The 25,290-nt window shown below is 35.2% G+C and overlaps 1 protein-coding gene across 1 annotated transcript in view; it reads right to left on the bottom strand.

Annotated features, from left to right (window-relative positions):
* The window catches only part of spel1 (DNA mismatch repair protein spel1), a 239,999-nt gene that overhangs the window by 179,752 nt on the left and 34,957 nt on the right, over positions 1-25,290 (bottom strand). Inside the window, exon 6 of the mRNA XM_090404470.1 lies at positions 4,335-4,445. Coding sequence (XP_090260596.1) covers positions 4,335-4,445 — 111 coding nt within the window. The remainder of the gene's footprint in view (positions 1-4,334; positions 4,446-25,290) is intronic.

Here is a 25,290-nt window from a genome sequence, read left to right as displayed (position 1 = left end):
ACCAATCCAGACTTATCGGATTTGTTGTGAAGAATATAAAATTGATGTTCTTGTATTCTTTTTTCTATAGAGCATCCAGTTTGTCCAAAGTAAGAAAGATGGCAGTCACATGGAACTTGGTATACACCAGGAAGAGACATAGTTGAGAATTTTCTTTAGACGAGGAGAAATAGGTGGATATTTTAATAATAGGAATATAAGTAGCTGTTAGATCACATTTCTTCAAAATTCTTGAAATTGGTTCTGAAATTCCGGAGATATATGGGATTGGAACTCGACGTATTGATTCTTTGTTGTTTTAGTTTGGTATGTAGGAGTCGATCAGATGTGTAGTCCTTTTGGAGAGCCCATTTAATTTCACATGTTTGATAGTAGAAAGGTCTTTCTGTAAATTCTGGGGAGTTGAACAATTAGTTCTAGCTCGTAGACTTAAACATTTGATGATTCCCATCTTTTGAGAAGGATGATGTGCAGATTGTTTGAGAATATAACGTCCAGTAAAAGTGGGTTTTCTGTAGACCGATATTAAAGTACCTGATGGTGAGTGGATAAGAAGGATGTCTAAAAAGGATAATTTGTCTTTTTCAATTTCCATGGTGAATTTGATAAGAGGGTGTAAAGTATCAATTTTGGCTAAAAAGGAAGGAAAAGAATCTTTGCCTGGTTGAGGGTATATAGATGAAAAAAGGATGTCGTCTAATGCTCCAAGTAAAAGTTAGCCAGAACAGGGGAAAGTGGACTTCTCATGGCTGTTCCTTCTACTTGGTTGTAGAATTTGTTTTGACACAAGAAATATCTGGAGTGCATTACAAATCTGAATAATTGTACAATATCTTGTGGGAAGATGTCAGTAAGTAGGTGTAAAGTCTCTTTGAGAGGTACATTTGTGAATAGTGATTCTAAATCGAAGCTCACCATAAGATCAGTAAGTTGTAAGGAGACATTTTTTAACTTAAGAAATCCGAAGTTTTTTATAAAAGAATGAGATTTGTCCACATGTGATTTCAATAAGTTCGCTAAATATTTGGCTATGTGGTAAGTAGGTGAATCAATACAGTCTACAATAGGAAGGAGACAAATGTCTGTCTTGTGGATTTTTGGTAGACTATAAAACCTAGGAGGTCTTGCAAAACGAGTTTTTAACTTTTCTATGGTGTCTGCATCTAAACTTATTACTTCATCTAGAAGGGAATTTAATTTCTCTAGTTGCCTGTTAGTGGAGTCATGATCCAGTTCTTGGTATGTTGAGCGATCTCATAGCAAAAGAGAAATTTTTCTTTTGTAATTTGAAGAATCCATAATTACTGTAGCTTTTCTTTTGTCTGCTTTAATGATAACCAAGTGATTGTTGCTTCTTAGGGAATGTAGAGCTTTCTTTTCAGAAGGAGATATGTTAGATGGAGGAAGCTTGGCTTTAAAAAAGGTGGATGCAACTTCTGAGCATAGAGTATTAGTTTTTTTGCTGGAGAAGTGAGATCAGTTTCATTTGATGTTAAAAAGGAAATCTAAAATATGGAATCTTTTTAGGGACAATAGAGAATTCATGTCCTTTTGAAAGGATAAGTGTTTCACTATCCATTAAAGGCCATCTGGACAAGTTGATAATCCAGTTATCTGGAGTATGGAGACGCTTGATTTGTCTAGCAACAAGAACTTCAAATTTACTGTTTAGATGTCGATTTTGTTTATTAAATGAACGCTGCAGAGAGCGTTTAGCCAAAGAACTATGTAAGCAAGTTGTTGTTGGTCTAAATTAGTGGAGATAAAAGTTCAGAGATTAGCAACCTGACAAATGTTAATAGCAAGATCATGTTTAACTGTTCTGACTTGATTACGGACAAGCTGGTGTTCCTGTAGATATTATGAGCCCCAGGTGATTTGATATTTGATCATTTCTTTTATCTTAGCGAAGTTTGGAATAATCTGATTGTCAAGGCATTTTTTTAGAAAAATGATCCTCTATTATAGCTTACCTTGTAGTACAGATAGTTTACCAAGTTTATTGTAGAGCTTTATAGTAAAGTTTTCCCCATGAAGGAACAGGATTCTGTTTTTGAGAGAAACTTGTGACATGAAATTAAGAATTATTACAACTGTTATTTACATGTTAACACAAAAAAGCATATTTAATATACTGCCAGATATTTCAGTTTGGAAATAACAAACTATCATCAGTGGCTAGATAGAAAACAGTTTTTTTACAAGGTAGAATACAAACAATTGATCATTTGATCAAGGTAGAATACAAACAATTGGAAGGTAAACATAAGAGTAAAGAATAGTTGTTATGTTCCAATGAGTCGTTTTCGACTCCTGGTAATCCCATGAACATACAATCGCCATTCAGATCTGTCCCTGACTATGTCTTTCAGAATTTCCAAGCACACTCCAGTTGCTTCTTTAACTCCATCTAATTCTCAGTCTTCCTCTTTTCCTGCATCCATCAACTTTAGCATCATCTTCTCCAGACTGTCATTTGCTCGCATAATATGTCCAAAGTATGACAATTTTTGCTTGATGATCATAGCTTCGAGGGAGCAATCTGGCTTTATTCTGTCACTGATTTATTGGTTTGCTTTGCAGTCCATGGTATTCTTAGTAGGCATCTGCAAACCCATAATTCAAATGCATCTATCTTCCTTCTTTCACTTTTTCTCAGTGTTCAACTTTCACATCCATACAGTACCACAGGGAATACCACTGCTTTCACGAATCTGATTTTTTTTGCGAGGCTAATATCTTTATCTTTAAAGATCTTGCTTAAATTTGTCATTGCTTTCTTTCCAAGTAATAATCTTCTTCTAACTTCTTCAGTACAATAACCATCTTTATCAATTCGAGATCCTAGGAGCACAAAACTGTTAGCTGCTTCTACTTCAAAATCATTAAGTTCACATGTTGCCATAACTTTTGTCTTTTTGAGGTTAAGTTTAAGACCATATTTAGCACTTTCTTCTTTCATAATAAGTTCCTCCAAATCTTCTCATTCTGCTAGTAAGGTGGTATCATCTGCATACCTCAAATTATTAATATTTTTTCCACCAATTTTAATTCCAACTGAAGACTCCTCCAGGATGACAGCATAGTGGTAAAAAACACTGACCAGGCATGCATTCAGGTTCAGGAATACATATCCATACTTGAAGTAGAAAAAGCCATCAAAGGCTTGAAATGTGGAAAGGCAGCAGGAGTAGATGATATTCGACCAGAAATGCTGAAGTATGGTGGTGTGAGAGTCTTACAGGGGCTGCACTGCATAGTTCAGAAAGCCTGGACAGAGGGACGAATTCCCGATGATTAGAGTAGAGCTCTCGTAGTACCCATATATAAAAAGGGAAATAAAACTGAATATGAGAATTACAGAGGTATTTCCCTACTGAGTGTTCCTGGCAAGATCTATGCCAGTATACTTGAGAAACGGTTGAGAAGAATTGTGGATGAAAAGCTTCATGAAGAACATGCTGGATTCAGGCCAAATAGAAGCTGTCAGGATCAGATCTTCACTTTACGACAAATAGTCGAGAAAGCATGGGAATATAACACACACTACACAATATAACACTATATTGTGTTATATTGTGTAGTGTGTGAATATAACACTACAGAGTCAAAAACCTTGATATAGTCAAGGAAACAAAGATAGACATTCTTTTGATATTCCTGTGCTCTTTCTATTATCCATCTCACAATGGGGATTTGATCTCTTGTTCCTCTGCCTTTTCAAAATCCTGCCTGTTCATCTGGGATTTCTCTCTTCATGAATGGTTCCAGTCTTTTCTGAATGAATAGTTACATGTATAAGTTTACAAAGTCATACATAAAACTTAATTTATAAAATCATACTAAAGATAACATTAGAATGACTTAGCAAATAGAAGTCTTCATTAAGAAAAAAAAAAAAAAGAATCTGTTATTGGGATCAAACTGTCCTATATTTTTCACATAGATAGGCAGCAGTCATTACAATTCAGGTCAGGGCAATGAAATAAGACCTCAGCACTCTCTTTCAATAGGCGTTCGAATTTATGCTGACATCTGTGTAGAAGACGAATTCTGAAACAAAGAATGTTGTGGTTTGTCTCTATTCCATGTTGCACCAATCCAGACTTATCGGATCTTCTTACATTCATCCATTACAATGAAAATGAAATAATTTTATTCACAACTGTTAAGGAATAAAAATCTGAGGTATTTAAAAACTTAATTTCTTCACTGGAAGTTTAAAATTTTCAAAATATTTATATTAATATTTAAAAATATTACTGATTCTCTCTCTCAGGTCAATGTAAAAATATGGCTGCTCGTGTAACGATAGAAAAAAAAAAGAATCTTACCTGTTGTTTTGAATCAGAACCACATTTTACTGCTATTACACCCTTTGAATCTGCCATTTCAACATTCCCGAACAACAGTTCTTCTAGATCTGTTAAATTTCCTGGCGTAGCCTAAGAAAATATATTTCAGTATAGTACAAAATATAATTAAATTACTTCAAATGGTTTCTGGATATCTCTCATATACAAATTCTATCTGTATTTATAACTAAACCATATCTAACTACGATGTTTATCATCATCATCAAATTCCTGACATGGACCCTCAAGGGGGTGTACAGGATATTATGATAGTACAACATGAAAACCTTACATCACTACTAACTTCCTATCATCAATTTTCCTCCATATCTGTCAAGATGCCAACATTATCAGATCTTATATTTCTGTCTTCTAAGGCACGTGTTATTGTATCAATTCACCTATATCTTGGTCTTTTTTCCTGCAGAGAACACTTGTTTTGCTAATCTTTCCTTTCCCATTCTGTTTAATGACCATACCACTTGAGATTAGCTCTGCTAACACATTCCTGGATGCTAACAATGTCAAGTTCTTTCTAATATCCTCATTTTTAATGATATTGCCTTTGATGCCATCCTTTCTCAGGACTCTCATATCTGTGGTCTTTAGTCTTCAGTCAAGTGTTTTATTTTTAACCCAGCTCTCAGATCCATAAGTTAAATTTGGTTTGAATACTATCTTCTATACAGCTAATTTGATGTTTTGACTAATTTCTCTCTTATTCCATATAAATATAATCAGTTGACTTCCCACCATACCAGCTTTGTTGATCTTGTTGTCTATTTCCATATTTAATTTACCATCTTCACTAAAAATTGTGCCTAAGTAGCTGAAATGTTTTATACTTGTTCTATAGGTTCTCCATTCATGATGCAACTGATATTTTCAATTTTCTGCCTATTTTCATTGTCTTTGTCATGTAATTGTTTCATACCAAATTTATTACAACAGTTATTCAATTTAGTCAGGGAATCTTGCAGACTTGTAGTGGATTCATTTAGAAATATAACACCATCTGCATAAAGTAGAGAGCAGAGATTAACATATCCAATTTTGATATCAGGTTTAATACTGCTTTCCTTCATAATGCTATCCATATAGATAATGAATAACACAGGGGATAATGTACATGCTTGTATGACACTAGATTTAACATCAAACCATCTTCCTATGCTTCCTTCAATTCTAACCCCATTGACACCACATAACTGTAGCGTTTTGAATATCTTCTCTCTTGGCACCTTATCATATGCATTTTGCAGGTCTACAAAACTTAAATACAGATCTTTGTTATATTTCTACGAATTCTCAATTATTTGTCATAAAGTGAAAATTTGATCCTATCTGGCCTGAATCCAACTTGTTCTTCTCCGAACTTCCCTTCCACAATCCTTCTTAACTGTTTTTTTCATGTATATTGGCATAAATCTTACTGGGAACACTCAGTAGGGAAATACCTCTGTAATTCTCACATTCAGTTTTATTTCCCTTTTTATATATGGGTACTTGAGAGCTTTATTCCAATCATCTGGAATTCGTCCCTCTGTCCAGGTCTTCTGAACTGTGCAGTGCAGCCACTGCAAGATTTTTATACCTCCATACTTGAGCATTTCTGGTCGAATATCATCTACTCCTGCTGCCTTTCGACATTTCAGGCTTTTGATGACTTTTTCTACTTCAAGTGTGGATATGTATTCCTGACTGTATGCCTGTTGAGTGTTTTTTACCACTGTGCTATCACTGCTTGTTTCATTTAGAATTTCTCAAAGTAATTACTCCATACTTCAAGGATATCTTTTTCTCTTGGTTTCATGTCACCTTTATCATCTCTAACTCCTTTTACAGCACTCTTTCCTCCATTCCTAAGATTCTTCAACATCCTCCAGAATATTTTGCCACCTTCTTGATATTTATTTTCTATGTTCTTACCAAAGTCTTCCCATGACCTTTGTTTAGCTAGTTTTACAAAGTGTTTAACTTTCTTACATTTGTCTCTGTATTCTCTAAGAGCACAAGCTGACTTATTTGCAGGAACTTTTGATATGCTTTCTTCTTTTCCTTCACTGCCTCTTTAACTTCCTGTGTCCACCACAGAGTTCTGATTTTTCTATCCTTGCAGACAACCTCACCAAATGCCTCTCTGGAAGAATCAATCAGTGTTTTCTTCAGGGCTTGCCACTGAATCTCCAAGGTTTGGTCCCTGTTCTCAAACACTTTCATTTTTTCTTGAATAATATTTGTATTTATATTTTTGTGTATTTTAGTCTACAGCTCATATCTGAGAGCTGCTTAACTTTTATTTACTTTAAAACTTTCTTACATATTCTTCTTTTCAATATGAAATTCAATTTTATCATGCTCAAGACTAAATGGCGATCACTTCCAATTTCAAATCCTCTGTACACTCTGGTGTCCTGCACAAGGAAGAAAACATCACTATTCACAATAACATAGTTAATGAGACTTTTCTTATTCCTTGCCTCTTCTCTCCATTTGAATTTTGCACATTTTTAAGTTGGAACATTGTGTTAGGAATAACTAGTCCATGTCCTGAGCAGAAATCCAACAGATATTTGCCATTATTATTAGCTTTGTTCTTTTCTCTAAATTTTCCCAAAATATTTCTGTATGTCTGACAATCATTTTCTACTCTGCTATTTAGATATCGGACCAACTTTTCCTTTTTCATTATGTCAGTTGCTTTCTCTAAAGCCTCAAAAATTTCCTTCATTTCTACCTTAGTAGAACCTACTGTGAGACCATAGGCACAAATAAGTCTCATTGTCAGAATTTTTTTTTATTTATTTTTATTTTTTTTCTTCCACTTGATTATTATTATTATTTGACACCTCCAGGGAGTCCAAAGACTCATCAAGGGAGATTATCATCATCATCATCATCATCAAATTCCTGCCATGTACCCTCAAGGGGTGTACAGGATATGACAGTACTACATGAAAAAATTACATCATTACTAACTTCCTATCTACAATTTTCCTCCAAATCAGTCTGTTACTTGTCAAGACTCCAACATTATCAGATCTTATATTTCTATCGTCTAAGGCACTTTGTACCGTATCAATCCACCTATATCTTGGTCTTCCTCTGGGTCGTTTTCCTGCCAACCTGGCAGAGAACACTTGTTTTGCTAATCTTTCCTCTCCCATTCTATTTAAGTGACCATACCATCTGAGATTAGCTCTGCTAACGCATTCCTGGATGCTGACAATGTCAAGTTCTTTCCTAATATCCTCATTTTTAATATGATATTGCCATTGATGCCATCTGTTCAGGCCTCTAATCTTTCTCAGGACTCTCATATCTGCGGTCTCTAGTCTTTGGTCAAGTGTTTTACTTCTGACCCAGCTCTCAGATCCATAAGTTAAAATTGGTTTGAACACAGTCTTGTATATAGCTAATTTAGTGTTCCGACTAATTTCTTTCTTATTCCATATGAATTTATTCAATTGACTTCCCACCATACCAGCTTTGCTGATTCTGTTGTCTATTTCTATATTTAGTTTACCATCTTCAGTAAAAATTGTGCCTAAGTAGCTGAAATGTTTTACTTGTTCCACAGGTTCTCCATTCACAAAACAGTTGACATTTTCAATGATTCTGCCTATTTTCATTGTCTTTGTCTTTTTATTGCTGACCTTCATACCATATCTATTACAACAGCTATTCAATTTAGTCAGAGAATCTTGCAGACTTGTAGCGGATTTATTTAGAAGTATAACATCATCCGCATAAAGCAAAGAGCTGACATTAACATCTCCAATTTTGATATCAGGTTTAATACCACATTCCTTCATAATGTGATCCATATAGATAATGAATAACAGAGGGGATAATGTACATCCTTGTCTCACACCAGATTTAACATTAAACCATCTTCCTGTACTTCCTTCAATTCTAACTGCTGACTCACAACTCAAATAAAGACTAAGTATTGCTTGATATAATGCCCCATTGACACCATATAACTGCAGCGTATTGAATAGCTTCTCTCTTGGCACCTTGTCATATGCCTTTTCCAAATCGACAAAACTTAAATACAGATCTTTGTTATATTCCCATGCTTTCTCGACTATTTGTCGTAAAGTGAAGATCTGATCCTGACAGCCTCTATTTGGCCTGAATCCAGCTTGTTCTTCACCAAGCTTTTCTTCCACAATTCTTCTCAACCGTTTCTCAAGTATACTTGCATAGATCTTGCCAGGAACACTCAGTAGGGAAATACCTCTGTAATTCTCACATTCAGTTTTATTTCCCTTTTTATATATGGGTACTATGAGAGCTCTACTCCAATCATCAGGAATTCGTCCCTCTGTCCAGGCTTTCTGAGCTATGCAGTGCAGCCACTGTAAGACTCTTATACCACCATACTTCAGCATTTCTGGTCGAATATCATCTACTCCTGCTGCCTTTCCACATTTCAAGCCTTTGATGGCTTTTTCTACTTCAAGTATGGATATGTATTCCTGACTGCATGCCTGGTCAGTGTTTTTTATCAATGTGCTGTCATCACTGCTTGTTTCATTTAGCAGTTTTTCAAAGTAATTACTCCATACTTCAAGGATATCTTTTTCTCCTGTTTTCATTTCACCTTTATCATCTCTAATTCCTTTTACAGCACTCTTTCCTCCATTCCTAAGCTTCTTCAACAACCTCCAGAATATTTTGCCACCTTCTTGATATTTATTTTCTATATTCTTGCCAAAGTCCTCCCATGACTTTTGTTTAGCTAGTTTTACACACTGTTTAGCTTCCTTACATTTGTCTCTGTATTCTGTAAGAGTAAAAGCTGACTTATTTGCCAGGAACTTTTGATATGCTTTCTTCTTTTCCTTCACTGCCTCTTTAACTTCCTGTGTCCACCAGGGAGTTCTGATTTTTTTATCTTTGCACACAACCTCACCACATGCCTCTCTGGCAGAATCAATCAATGTTTCCTTCAGAGTTTGCCACTGAATCTCCAAGGTTTGATTCCTGTTCTCAAACTCTTTCATTTTCTTTTCAATAATATTTCTGTATTTTAGTCTACAGTTTACATCTGAGAGCTGCTCAACTTTTATTCGCTTTAAAACTTTCTTACATGTTATTCTTTTCAATATGAAATTCAATTTTATCCTGCTCAAGACCAAATAGTGATCACTTCCAATTTCAAATCCTCTGTACACTCTGGTGTCCTGCACCAGGGAGAAAACATCACTATCAACAATAACATAGTCAATGAGACTTTTCTTATTCCTAGCCTCTTCTCTCCATGTGAATTTGTGCACATTTTTATGTTGGAACATGGTGTTAGTAATAACCAGTCCATGTCCTGAGCAGAAATCCAACAGATATTTGCCATTATTATTAGCTTTGCTCTTTTCTCCAAATTTTCCCAAAATATTTTTGTATGTCTCACAATCATTTCCTACTCTACTATTTAGATCCCCAACAAGGACCAACTTTTCCTTTTTCATTGTGTCAGTTGCTTTTTCTAAAGCCTCAAAAAATTCCTCCACTTCTACTTTAGTAGAACCTTCTGTGGGACCATAGGCACAAATAAGTCTCATTGTCCAGTTCCCCATTCTCATATTTGCCCACATTACTCTACTTGAGACTGACTGCCATTCAAGAAGATTAGCCTCATATTTTGTGTTGAATACTATGGCTACTCCTTCTTTTCCTTGATTGTTATTGCCTGAATATAACATTTTGTATTTATTGCTCAGAAAGATCTCACCAGTTTTGGTCTTTTTTGTTTCAGTCACCCCTATTATGTCGATCTGGTACTTATCTAATTCCTCAGCTAGCTCCATTTCTTTGCCATTCAGGCTTCTTACGTTGATAGTACCGATCTTTAACTCTGGTGATGTTGAGTTGGGGTTTGTTTTCAGATTTGTTCCAGTAGCTGACTTTTCGCTGTTCGCCCTGGTTCCCTGGCGAAAACAACGGGGGCCTTGTTTAACCGGGCGACGCCCCAGCCGGCATGAAATTTTGTCATGTTGTACCATCATTTTTTATTTTGGTTTAACCAATAAGAATACAATTTGGTCGGCTAAATCCCAAATTGCCAGCCCATCCTCGTTCGTTCAGTATCAAAGTAGATACCCAACAGGGTGCACCACGAGAAGGTGAGGATTGGACATTAGGTCAGAAGCCCTGGTCGGTTCTCCGCATTCCTTTAAAGGCTATGTGGAGGTCTCCTCTCAGTTATACAGCTTTGACCCTTAAGCACCCCTAGGGAGATTAGACTATAATAAATTTAGTTTAATCCTTTCTCCAAGTGTAAGCAAACAAAGTTTGTGCCTTATGTATCTTCAGGACTGAGGTAACTCGTGGTAAATGTGGACCAAGCTCTCATCACTCCTTGTCTTAATATTTTCCATAATGCAAAGCACATCTCCTTGCAGACATGTATAATGCTATGCATTAAGGGAAGGGCCACTACCCAAACCGGTTTTGACCTTTATTGAGGTCTCGTCAGTGGGAGCCAGACCCAGGCCTATTAAACTAAATTTATTATAGTCTAACAAAGTGGGAAAAAAACTTCCAACAACTTTCTCTAAATCCAGAGTAATTTAATAATAAGTTGGTACACCTTTTTGGCAACTCGTATAGGTAAATATGACTTCTCCATTGATTCTGCCTTAGTATCACCACTTCTGGATCTGGCACCCACTGACGAGACCTCAATAAAGGTCAAAACCGGTCTGGATAGTGGTCCTTCCTTTAATGCATAGCATTATACATGTCTGCAAGGAGAAGTGTTTTGCATTATGGGAGATACTAAGACAAGGAGTGATGTGAGCTTGGTCCACCTTTACCACGAGTTGCCTCAGTCCTAAAGATACTTCAGGTGCAAAATTTGTTTGCTTACACTTGGATGAAGGATTAAACTAAATTTATTAAAGTCTCATTGTCCAGTCCCCATTCTGATTGATATTTGTCCACATCACTCTACTTGAGACTGCTTACCATTCAAGAAGATTAGCCTCATAATCAGTGTTGAATACTATAGCTACCCCTTCTTTTCCCTGATTGATATTGCCTGAATATAACATTTTGTATTTATTGCTTAGAAAGATCTCACCAGTTTTTGTCTTTTTTTTTTTCTGGTACTTACCCAATTATTATGCTAGTTCCATTTCTTTGCCATTCAGGTTTCTTATGTTGATAGTACTTAATTTGAACTCTAGCAATGTTGAATTGGGATGTGTTTCAGGATTTGTTCCAGTAGCTGACTTTTTGCTCTTCACCCTGGTTCCCGGGCAATAACAACTTGGGCCTTGTTTAAGAGGGCAATGACCCAGCCAGCATGAAATTTTGTCATGTTGTAACATCATTTTACTTGTGGTTTAAGCCAATAAGAGTACAATTTGGTTGGCTAAATACCAACTTTCCAGCTCATCCTTGTTCATTCAGTATCCAGGTAGATACCTAACAGGGAGCACCACAAGAAGGTGAGGATTGGACATTACGTCAGAAGCCCTGGTCGGTTCTCTGCATTCCTTTAAAGGTTATACAGCTTTGACCCTTATGCACCCTATTATTGTTTATCATCATCATCATCATGCATATCAAGGATTTAGGCCTGTTCCGGCCTAAGAAGTCATCGTTGAATCATTTAAGAGGACGTCCTGGTTTTCTTTTTCCTAATGGTTTGTACTTTAATCTTTCTATTTTCATTCTTTGAAAGTGTTCCATTCATTTATTTATATTTTTTAATTTTTTCTATTACTGATTCTTGGTTTAATTCTTTCATAATTTCTTCATTTCTTTTGTGATCAAATAGAGTATACTTTGCAGCTTTTCTCATAAACTTCATTTCTGATGTTATTAATCTTTGTTTGTCTTTTTGTTTTATTGTCCAGATTTCACTTCCATACAATAAGACTGGTAGGTCTAATGTATTGTATACTTTTGGTCTGGTTTGTTTTTGAACTAGGTTTGGTTTAAATATAGTTAATGACACCTGTTATTTTTAAATATTTTGCAATTTTTTTATTTATATCTTTTTCATTTTCATATGTGATCATGCATCCTAAGTAGTTAAATGAATTCACCTGTTCTAAGATCTTGTTATCTATTACTATCTTAGTTCTTGCTGGATCTTGTCCTTTAAAGGCCATAGTTTTTGATTTTTCTGTTGATATTATCATACCATAATCTTTGGCTATAGTATTTAGATCTAAAATAGCTTTCTGTAAGTTATCTTCAGAATTTGTAATTATTATTTGGTCGTCGGCAAAAAGGAGAATGTTTAAGTTCACAGTAGGAGAAAGTTTAATACCTTGATGGAAATCAAGGTATTATTATTATTATTACTGTTTATATTTATTGTTTATATATACTTTAATTATAAATAGAGACAGAATTTGAATATGAGAAATATCCACAAACTGCCAGAAAGTTGACAGCGCAGTTAACAAAAATGCCAAAAGAAAAAGTGATATTTTCACAGAACAGTATCTTTGAATATGATTCACACATTCTTTATTAAAATATCAATTGAAATAGAAAGGATTATCATAATGAAATAATCCAGTTCATGCCATGCAAAATCTTCTTCTTATTATTGTGCTATCTTCTATCGAAGGTCAGCGACTATCTTGGCGAACAAACTGCGCTCTTGTGCTAATCTGAGCAGTTGTGCACTGCTCTTTCCTGTCCACGTCTTGATGTTGTCAAACCATGATATTCTTTTTCTTCCTCTAGTTCCTTTGCCATCAATTCTTCCTACCAAAATAGTTTGTAGAAGTTGGTATTTGCTGTTTCTCATGATGTGTCCAAGATATGATGTTTTTCGTTTCTTGATTATTTGTACAAGATGTTTAGCTTTGCCAATGGATTTTAAGACATCTTCATTGGTAAATTTTTCTGTCCATGATATCTTTAGCATTCTTCTGTATAGCCACATCTCAAAGGCTTTGATTTTCTTGATGGTTGTCGCCGTCAATGTCCATGTTTCAACTCCATAGAGCAGAATAGACCACACGTAACATTTCAGCATTTGGCATCTGACTTCCATGTTTAGGTCTTTATTGCAGAATAGTGTTCTCATTTTCATGAAGGACTGCCCTGCAACTTCAATCCTTGTCTTTATATCTATTTCTGGATCCCACCGCTCATTAAGCCAACAACCAAGATATTTATATCTTGACACTTGATCGATATTTTTCCCATTGAGTGTCAGTTTCATTGATGAGGGTGGATATTTGCTGATGATCATATATTTTGTCTTGTTGATGTTTATATTTATTCCCATTCTTTGGCTTTCTATGTATACTCTGTCAACGAGTTTTAGGAGATCCATAATGTTATCTGCAATTAGCACGGTGTCATCTGCATATCGTAGGTTGTTAACAATCTTTCCATTTATTGTGATTCCCTCTGGACATTCTTCCAATGCTTTTTTTAAAGATTACCTCTGCATATATGTTGAACAGGAGTGGTGAGAGCACACATCCTTGTCTCACTCCTCTTTTGATGTTAATATCACTGGTGGTAATGTTGTCTAATTGAACGGTAGCTGACTGATTCCAATACAGATTTGTTATTAGTCTTATGTCTTGTTCATCTAGCCTTATTTGTTGAAGGATTTCTATTAAGTTGGTGTGTCTGACTTTGTCGAATGCTTTTTCAAAATCTATGAATAACATAAAGACAGATTTCTGTTTTTCTATGCATTTTTGTATCAATATTTGGGTACAGAAAAGGGCCTCTCTAGTACCAAAACCATTCCGAAAGCCGAATTGTGTTTCACTTACAGTTTCTTCACTTTTTCTATAAATGCGATTCTGAATTACTTTCAAAAATATTTTTAATGTTTGGCTCATTAGACTAATAAGTCTGAAGTCACCACAGGAATTCGCTTTGGGTTTCTTTGGGATAGTGATAAATGTAGATTTGAGCCAATCTGATGGAAATTCATCACTTTCATATATTTTATTAAATAGTTTTTCAAGAAGTTTGATGTTATCTGGTTCTATTAATTTAAAAAATTCTGCTTGCACACCATCTGGTCCACTGGCTTTTCCTGTTTTACTTGTTTGTATAGCATTCTCTATTTCGCATTTCATGATTGCTGGTCCTTGAATGTTATCTTTTATATTTATAGGCTTCTGTCTAGTATCATTGAAAAGTTCTGTTACATATTTTATCCAAATCTGTGCTTTATTCTCTTCTTCTAGAACTATTTTTTCATTTTCGTCTCTTAGAGACACTATTTGCTTTTTCCTCAGTTTTCCGGAAATTTCGTTGATTTTCTTATACAGATTGAAATTATCATGTTGTTTCTGAAGCAGTTCAATTTCAGTACATAAATTTTTCATCCAATTTTCCTTGGCTTCTTTTATTTTTTCTTGATGATGTTATGTGTTTCTGTATACCTGGCTAGGTCTTTGTTTTTATACATTCTTCTTGTATCAATAAGAGAAAGAATCTCATCTGTCATCCATTCCTGTTGTTTTATATTATTCACATAACCTACTTCTTCAATACTTGTTGTTACGATGGCATTCTTTAAGCTATTCCAAAGAGATTCCACACTTTTATTTTCTTCTATGTTAATCTGTTGTAATCGCAGATTAAGCTGTGTCTTGGCACTTTTATTTACGTTCGGGTCTTTCAGTTTTTCTACATCAATTTTCTTTTTCTTCTTTTGTGATTTTTTAGCTGATTTTAATCTAAGACGTACTTCTGCAACTATGGGATTGTGGTCTGATGAGATATTTGCTCCAGGATAAGTCTTTGCACTCTTTATACTACTGTGGAATCTTTTATTTATCAGTATATAATCAATTTGATTTCTGACAATATTATGTTGGTTATCTTGAGGCGATTTCCAAGTGTACAGTCTTCTTGGTGGAAGTTTAAACCAGGTATTTGCTATTGTTAGATCTTCTTCCTGACAGAATTGGACTAGGCGATCTCCTCTGTCATTTCTGGTGCCTAAGCCATGTTCGCCAACAATTTCTCCATCACCCCCTCTTCCCACTTTTGCATTGAAGTCACCCATCACTATGTTTATATCATGTTTCTTTGTTAGGTTTTTAATCTCTTTTAGGTGTTCATAAAACTCTTCAACATCTTCTTCACTTTTGTCAGCTATGGGTGCATAAGCTTGGATGATATTTATGTTAACGGGGTTTCCCTTAAGTTGTAACAGCATTATCCTTTCAGAAAATGGAATCCAATTTATTACTGATTTATTAATTTCTTCATCTACTATTACAGCTACACCATGTCGATGTTTGTTCTCATCATTCCCAGAGTAATACATTGTCATATTATCTTGTTGACACTTTCCAGATCCTGGCCATCTTGTCTCGCAAATTCCCAAAATCCGGATGCCCAGCCTCTTCATTTCTCTTGTGGCATTTCTTAATTTGCCAGCTTCATACAGAGTTCTGACATTCCAAGTTGCAATTTTAAAAGTGGACACCATTTTGAGCCCAGAGATTCTTCGCACCCCTGTCCCATTTAAGGGACGCCGAGAACTTGGGGCCAATTGTAAGGGTTTGCTCGCCATGGTGGTTGTTCTGGAGATAAGGTAGAGCAGTAGTTTCTCCGTTTGCTTTCTGCTCTGCAGTATTACAGACGTACACAATATAATCATATTGCCATCTGCAAATCTCTGATCACAAGCTTTTCCGTCATCATTTGGCTTCAACCTTGTGTCAGTACTGACAATGCTGCTTCCCAATGTCAGGAGCGGTGACCCCAGCAGGTACTTATTTAATGGCGGCACTACTCGCCATGTCACCGAGTTGTCATTGGGCTTTGTGAGGTTTTAAGTGAGACAGAGTTGCCACTTCTGCTCCCCCACGCCCTGATAGCTCAGTCGCTATTGGTCCACAGCTGCTTATTCGCCAGATTGCTCTGCTTGTATCGCAGCTAACCTCCATATCTGAAGGCTGTTCCCCGATCCGCCACCTGGGGACGCACACGGTAGTAGTCAGCTCTGCCCCGGGTAAATCTCCCGGGTGTTTGATGCAAAATCAAACAAAGAAATATCTTTTTCACAGTAAAGGGTATGCAAAAATGCTTCTTATTTTGATAATACTAATCTTGAACTCTGGTAATATTGAGTTTTGATGTGTTTCAGGATTTGTTTCAGTAGCAGTTTTTGCTGTTCGCCCTAGTTCCCTTGTGATACAAAAGCAATTGTATTCATTGTGAGCTTTTAAGATGAAGACAGAAGTATTAAATCCTAGCTAAAATGTCATTTATCACTACAATATCAGTACTTTCTGTTTCTGAATAATCATTTCAAGCTATAGTCTTCTTCATATTTCACTGCTCTTCATATTTCTAAGAAACAGTCAGCACTTACTATAGTAAATAGTGATTTTCTTCAATTGCTTCAAGTATATAATTTAAAAATTTTTCATGATATGAGGGTTTCAGATTGTTAATGATTCCAAGTCTATTGGCTATAGCAAGGATGTGGTGCTGGGAGACAGAAATTCTAATTGAATATTTTTTAGAGGATCTAAATGGGAGTGTGCTGCACAACTGTCAAGAACCAGTAAAATTTTTCTCTATTTCCACTGTAATTCTATATCCTAACTCATAAGTCATTGAAATTACTCAATTACAATGTTAAAAAATAACTGGCCTTTTATTGGTCATAATATGGCATTTATTGGAAATAAAATAACCTACTAGTTTTGTCACTAAAAAAAAAAACGTATGGCCTTGTCAAGGTAAATATAAAAGCCAGTTTCTTATAGAACGTATTTATAAAGAAACTTGTGCAATGTTGCTCCATTGTAGTAACCTAAATAGATTCAATGATCTATGTTTATCTTCTTAATGGAAAATAGTTCTTTTTAAATCAGCTGATCTTTCCTATTATTATCTTTTTTTTTTTTCTTTTTCTTTTTAGTCATGAAAATATTGACCATTTTTGGTATGTTAGACTAACATGGTGTTTTTTTAGAATTTTCAGTTAGTGTTAAACTGCCGTGCCAATTTTGTTCCTTTCACAGACAAAAATTTTGCAAATAAACGTAATTTTCCACATCAGCTTTCCATTTTTGTATTTTATTTTTAGTATGCCTGCTCATGGTATTCAAATCTTGAAACAAGGTAAACACAAAAAATGTAAGGTCAGCAAATATAAACAAAAAATATTACCAAGCACTATAGGAAATTAGAGTTTGAAAAGTTGAACTCCGGCATCTGAAATGATCTAATGAGAGATTTCCAAATGTCAATTTCACACAGGTTCATTCCTTAGTTCTTATTAAAGGTGTTATGAGAAAAGATGACTATGGTTGATTCTTTTATCAGATGAGAGATGGTCTTCTAAGTAAGATATATAGCTCTCTTTCCAACTAATGTCATGGTATGTGTGGGAAAATTACAAGCTAGACCACAGTTGTCTTCTCTGTTATGAGAAACATCTCCAAGATGTTTTTTTCCTTATCTCAAAACTTCTCAAAGTCTGACATATACATGAAAGACTACATGAGCAAGGAATTCTATAAACACCAGGATGTTTTTAGAAGGTTTGGTTTGGGCTGCTTAAGGGTCAAAGCTGTATAACTGAGAGGAGACCTCCACATAGCCTTTAAAGGAATGCGGAGAACCGACCAGGGCTTCTGACCTAATGACCAATCCTCACCTTCTCGTGGTGCACCCTGTTGGGTATCTACTTTGATACTGAACGAACGAGGATGGGCTGGCAATTTGGGATTTAGCCGACCAAATTGTATTCTTATTGGTTAAACCAAAATAAAAAATGATGGTACAACATGACAAAATTTCATGCCAGCTGGGGCGTCGCCCGGTTAAACAAGGCCCCCGTTGTTTTCGCCAGGGAACCAGGGCGAACAGCGAAAAGTCAGCTACTGGAACAAATCTGAAAACAAACCCCAACTCAACATCACCAGAGTTAAAGATCGGTACTATCAACGTAAGAAGCCTGAATGGCAAAGAAATGGAGCTAGCTGAGGAATTAGATAAGTACCAGATCGACATAATAGGGGTGACTGAAACAAAAAATACCAAAACTGGGGAGATCTTTCTGAGCAATAAATACAAAATGTTATATTCAGGCAATGACAATCAAGGAAAAGAAGGAGTAGCCATAGTATTCAACACAAAATACGAGGCTAATCTTCTTGAATGGCAGTCAGTCTCAAGTAGAGTAATGTGGGCAAATATGAGAATGGGGAACTGGACAATGAGACTTATTTGTGCCTATGGTCCCACAGAAGGTTCTACTAAGGTAGAAGTGGAGGAATTTTATGAGGCTTTAGAAAAAGCCACTGACACAATGAAAAAGGAAAAGTTGGTCCTTGTTGGGGATCTAAATAGTAGAGTAGGAAATGATTGTGAGACATACAAAAATATTTTGGGAAAATTTGGAGAAAAGAGCAAAGCTAATAATAATGGCAAATATCTGTTGGATTTCTGCTCAGGACATGGACTGGTTATTACTAACACCATGTTCCAACATAAAAATGTGCACAAATTCACATGGAGAGAAGAGGCTAGGAATAAGAAAAGTCTCATTGACTATGTTATTGTTGATAGTGATGTTTTCTCCCTGGTACAGGACACCAGCGTGTACAGAGGATTTGAAATTGGAAGTGATCACTATTTAGTCTCGAGCAGGATAAAATTGAATTTCATATTGAAAAGAATAACATGTAAGAAAGTTTTAAAGCAAATAAAAGTTGAGCAGCTCTCAGATGTGAACTGTAGACTAAAATACAGAAATATTATAGAAAAGAAAATGAAAGAGTTTGAGAACAGGAATCAAACCTTGGAGATTCAGTGGCAAACTCTGAAGGAAACATTGATTGATTCTGCCAGAGAGGCATGTGGTGAGGTTGTGTGCAAGGATAAAAAAATCAGAACTCCCTGGTGGACACAGGAAGTTAAAGAGGCAGTGAAGGAAAAGAAGAAAGCATATCAAAAGTTCCTGGCAAATAAGTCAGCTTTTACTCTTACAGAATACAGAGACAAATGTAAGAAAGCTAAACAGTGTGTAAAACTAGCTAAACAAAAGTCATGGGAGGACTTTGGCAAGAATATAGAAAATAAATATCAAGAAGGTGGCAAAATATTCTGGAGATTTTTGAAGAAGCTTAGGAATGGAGGAAAGAGTGCTGTAAAAGGAATTAGAGATGATAAAGGTGAAATGAAAACAGGAGAAAAAGATATCCTTGAAGTATGGAGTAATTACTTTGAAAAACTGCTAAATGAAACAAGCAGTGATGACAGCACAGTGATAAAAAACACTGACCAGGCATGCAGTCAGGAATACATATCCATACTTGAAGTAGAAAAAGCCATCAAAGGCTTGAAATGTGGAAAGGCAGCAGAAGTAGATGATATTCGACCAGAAATGCTGAAGTATGGTGGTATAAGAGTCTTACAGTGGCTGCACTGCATAGTTCAGAAAGCCTGGACAGAGGGACGAATTCCCGATGATTGGAGTAGAGCTCTCATAGTACCCATATATAAAAAGGGAAATAAAACTGAATGTGAGAATTACAGAGGTATTTCCCTACTGAGTGTTCCTGGCAAGATCTATGCAAGTATACTTGAGAAACGGTTGAGAAGAATTGTGGAAGAAAAGCTTGGTGAAGAACAAGCTGGATTCAGGCCAAATAGAGGCTGTCAGGATCAGATCTTCACTTTACGACAAATAGTCGAGAAAGCTTGGGAATATAACAAAGATCTGTATTTAAGTTTTGTCGATTTGGAAAAGGCATATGACAAGGTGCCAAGAGAGAAGCTATTCAATTCGCTGCAGTTATATGGTGTCAATGGGGCATTATATCAAGCAATACTTAGTCTTTATTTGAGTTGTGAGTCAGCAGTTAGAATTGAAGGAAGTACAGGAAGATGGTTTAATGTTAAATCTGGTGTGAGACAAGGATGTACATTATCCCCTCTGTTATTCATTATCTATATGGATCACATTATGAAGGAATGTGGTATTAAACCTGATATCAAAATTGGAGATGTTAATGTCAGCTCTTTGCTTTATGCGGACAATTTTATACTTCTAAATAAATCTGCTACAAGTTTGCAAGATTCCCTGACTAAATTGAATAACTGTTGTAATAGATATGGTATGAAGGTCAGCATTAAAAAGACAAAGACAATGAAAATAGGTAGAATCATTGAAAATATCAACTGCATTGTGAATGGAGAACTTATAGAACAAGTAAAACATTTTAGCTACTTAGGTATAATTTTTAGTGAAGATGGTAAATTAAATATAGAAATAGACAACAGAATCAGCAAAGCTGGTATCGTGGGAAGTCAATTGAATAAATTCATATGGAATAAGAGAGAAATTAGTCGGAACACTAAATTAGCTGTATACAAGACAGTGTTCAAACCAGTTTTAACTTATGGATCTGAGAGCTGGGTCAGAAGTAAAACACTTGACCAAAGACTAGAGACCGCAGATATGAGAGTCCTGAGAAAGATTAGAGGCGTGAACAGATGGCATCAATTACAATATCATATTAAAAATGAGGATATTAGGAAAGAACTTGATATTGTCAGCATCCAGGAATGCGTTAGCAGAGCTAATCTCAGATGGTATGGTCACTTAATTAGAATGGGAGAGGAAAGATTAGCAAAACAAGTGTTCTCTGCCAGGTTGGCAGGAAAACGACCCAGAGGAAGACCAAGATATAGGTGGATTGATACGGCACAAAGTGCCTTAGACGATAGAAATATAAGATCTGATAATGTTGGAGTCTTGACAAGTAACAGACTGATTTGGAGGAAAATTGTATATAGGAAGTTAGTAATGATGTAAATTTTTCATGTAGTACTGTCATATCCTGTACGCCCGTTGAGGGTACATGGCAGGAATTTGATGATGATGATGATGATGATGGTTTGGTTTATAGTTTATTTGGCACAAAAACTATAAAGGTCATACTGTGCCATACTAAGGTTACAACTATACATATGCAGTTAAATAAAATTGTAAACCATATGCCTGTACAAAAATTAGGTTCCACAAGGCAGCATCTACATAGAAACAGAATTGCTGTAGAGGGCACAGCAACACACAAGGTTAAAGGTTACAGTAGTATAAAAATTGTCAATAATACAAGTTAAATAAATAAAATGCATGTATAAGACTCCAAGCTAAGGAATGCAGTATCTACATATGGTTAAAATTATAACAGATGTTTTTACAGCCATATATAAATAGGCAAAAAGGAATTATTATACAACATGCATGCATAAAAATAAAATTTGGCAATGTGGTATCTACATATAAACAAAATTACAAGAAGGTTACACAAATATACAAGGTGTACTATAGCAATACATAATTAGTCAAAGAAAATAGTAAATTATATATATGCACAAAAGTTAAGCTAGGCAATGCAGTATCTACATATAAACAAAATTACTGCAGCATTTAAGGCAGTACATAATTAGACAACAATACAAGTTAATAAACAAAATGGATGTACAACACCAAGCCAAGGAATGCAGTGTCTACATATAAGATTACAACAAATGTTATTACAGTAATACATAGAGTTAAAGAGGAATTGTTACACACTATGTATGCATAAAAATTAAGTTTAGTAGTATGGTATTTACATATTAACAAAATTACAACAAGGTAACACAAGGCTACAAAAATACATGATTGGTCAGAAATTAAATTAATGAATAATATATATATTAGTGCTCAACTCCTGCACATATACATCACAAAACATTACATATTTTATAATATATATGTACAAAATTACTAACTATTATAATAAAGGAATTAGCTCACGTAAATTATTCTTTATTCGTAGAATTTTCACCTGAGCATCACAGGCATCATCAGTACAGGTACAAGGCTAATTAAACAATAACTGTTATATTTTATATTCACAAAGTGCCACCTAAGTAGCTAAGTTTAAATTTCCTAAATTTATTTAATTATTATTATTTTTTTATAAATATATATATGTGTATACAATTATATGTTAGGAAAGATTTGCTGCTTTATAAAGTACTATCTCCCACAAGGGGGAAAGACGTAGACCATCGGATCTGTTTAGGTTAGGGGAGTGAAGTAATGTTTCACATGTTTCTTTGTATAGGCGTTCCATTAGGAACCGACTTTTCGTGAATGACTTTTGTCTTGTTCAACTTAACTCTATGTCTGGTGTTGATGGCATGTTCTGCAATTCCAGACTGTTCAGGGTTCAAGGTACTGGATGTACGACTGGTGTTCTTCTAACCGGACCTGAGCAGATCTTCCTGTTTGTCTGAAATATGATAATCCACACGAGCAGGGAATCTGGTAGACACCTGGATAGCTGAGATGTTGGAGCTTGTCCTTTGGAGACATTAGGAATGTGGAAATTTTTCTGATGGGTCAAAAAGCCACACAGATATTTAGTGGTTTTAGTACCTTAGCTATGCGTTCACTAACACCCGTGTACATAGGGGATAGGTATATGTGTAGGTTCTTCTGTACTTGAAGAGGATGCTGTAGCACGACTACTTAAAGCTCTTTTTATGAAGGACTTCTTATAGCCATTGGATATGAAGGAGGAATTAATATATTTTTATAATTAATATAATTAATAAAATTCTTTTTGTAAAAGTTCTTCTGAAGAACAAAAGGAGTTGGCTCTATGAACTAGTGTTTTTTCAAGTACAGAAGAACCTACACGTATACCTATCCCCTATGTACACGGGTGTTAGTGAACGCATAGCTAAGGTGCTAAAACCACTAAATATCTGTGTGGCTTTTCGACCCATCAGAAAAATATCCACATTCCTAATGTCTCCAAAGGACAAGCTCCAACATCTCAGCTATCCAGGTGTCTACCAGATTCCCTGCTCATGTGGATTATCATATTTTGGACAAACAGGAAGATCTGCTCAGGTCCGGTTAGAAGAACACCAGTCGTACATCCAGTACCTTGAACCCTGAACAGTCTGGAATTGCAGAACATGCCATCAACACCAGACATAGAGTTAAGTTGAACAAGACAAAAGTCATTCACAAAAGTCGGTTCCTAATGGAACGGTTATACAAAGAAACATGTGAAACATTACTTCACTCCCCTAACCTAAACAGATCCAATGGTCTACATCTTTCCCCCTTGTGGGAGATAGTACTTTATAAAGCAGCAAATCTTTCCTAACATATAATTGTATACACATATATATATTTATAATAAAAAAAATAAATAAAAAAAAATAAAATTATTTATATTTTTTTAAATTATTATAATTGAATAATCAAATAATTATTTAATAATTAAATAACTAAATAATTAAATTTAAATTATTAAAAATAAATAAATCATAATAATAATAATTAAATAAATTTAGGAAATTTAACCTTAGCTACTTGGTGGCGCTTTGTAAATATAACAGTTATTGTTTAATTAGCCTTGTACCTGTACTGATGATGCCTGTGATACTCAGGTGAAAATTCTATGAATAAAGAATAATTTATGTGAGTTAATTCCGTTAGTATATTATTATTATATGTCTACTCAAGGTATTTCTTTACTGAAATTTATACGTACAAAAGTTAAGTGAAGCAATACAGTATTTACATATAAACAAAAATTACAGTCAAATGTGTTTGTATAAATTAATTCTTTGTAAAAAATTAAAAACATCATGAAATCTGCCCAAGTCTGTCAGCATCTGCATGAGTGAATATGGTCTGGACAGGTAGGCAAAAATTTCATGCCTCTCTCGTGCAAAGTGCTGGCCCTCTACCAGTATATGATAAATAGTGAGATGTGTATGCATTTTTCACACATGGGAGGGTCATTAGCTCTCAGTAAATAAGAATGTGTAAGATGACTATGACTTATGCGGATCCAGGTGAGAACAACTTCCTCTTTTCTCTTTATTCATTGACTAGAATGCCAATGCTTAATTTCAGGTTTAATGTCATATAATTTGATTGTTAATGCTTCCTGCCAGGATGACTGCCATTGAGCAATTAGCTTCGATCGTATAAACTGCCTGCAGTCTGTATATGGTACTGTCAAACAGTATGTGGAGAAAGTTTGAACTGATTTAGCATCTGCAGCCTCATTTCCCTTAATTCCAATGTGGGTGGGAATCAAGCACAACTTAAGGATTTTCATTTTGTGAAACAGGTGTAACACCTCATAAAGTACTGGATGTGGATTATACATAGGAGAGAAGACAGCCTGTAAAGAGCTCAATGAGTCTGTATAAATTATACACTTGTGGTAGCAGTTTTCTTTTATATAAACAAGTGCAAGCTGAATGGCATGTAACTCTGCTGTATAATTACTGCAATCAGGTAGGATCTGGTTGGAGATGATAATAATGTCAGGAAACACAGTTTTCTGATGATGATGATAATAATGTCAGGTAGCAGTTTTCTTTTATATGAACAAGTGCAAGCTGAATGACATGTAACTCTGCTGTATAATTGCTGCAATCAGGTTGGATCTGGTTGGAGATGATAATAATGTCAGGAAACACAGTAGCACAGACAACAGAGGTATTAGTTCTTGAACCATCAGTTGACAAGAATTGTGGAAGAAAAGCTTGGTGAAGAACAAGCTGGATTCAGGCCAAATAGAGGCTGTCAGGATCAGATCTTCACTCTATGACAAATAGTTGAGAAAGCATGGGAATATAACAAAGATCTCTATTTAAGTTTTGTCGATCTGGAAAAGGCATATGACAAGGTGCCAAGAGAGAAGCTATTCAATACGTTACAGTTATATGGTGTCAATGGAGCATTATATCAAGCAATACTTAGTCTTTATTTGAGTTGCAAGTCAGCAGTTACAATTTAAGGAAGTACAGGAATATGGTTTAATGTTAAATCTGGTGTGAGACAAGGATGTACATTATCCCCACTGTTATTCATTATCTATATGGATCACATTATGAAGGAAAGTGGTATTAATATGATATCAGAATTGAA

The sequence above is a fragment of the Typopeltis vanoorti genome, chromosome 14 (genome assembly GCF_054136105.1).
Source record: "Typopeltis vanoorti isolate ZY-2024b chromosome 14, IOZ_Tvanoo_1.0, whole genome shotgun sequence".
Classification (NCBI taxonomy): domain Eukaryota; kingdom Metazoa; phylum Arthropoda; class Arachnida; order Uropygi; family Thelyphonidae; genus Typopeltis; species Typopeltis vanoorti.
This window is presented reverse-complemented; position numbering and strand designations above follow the sequence as displayed.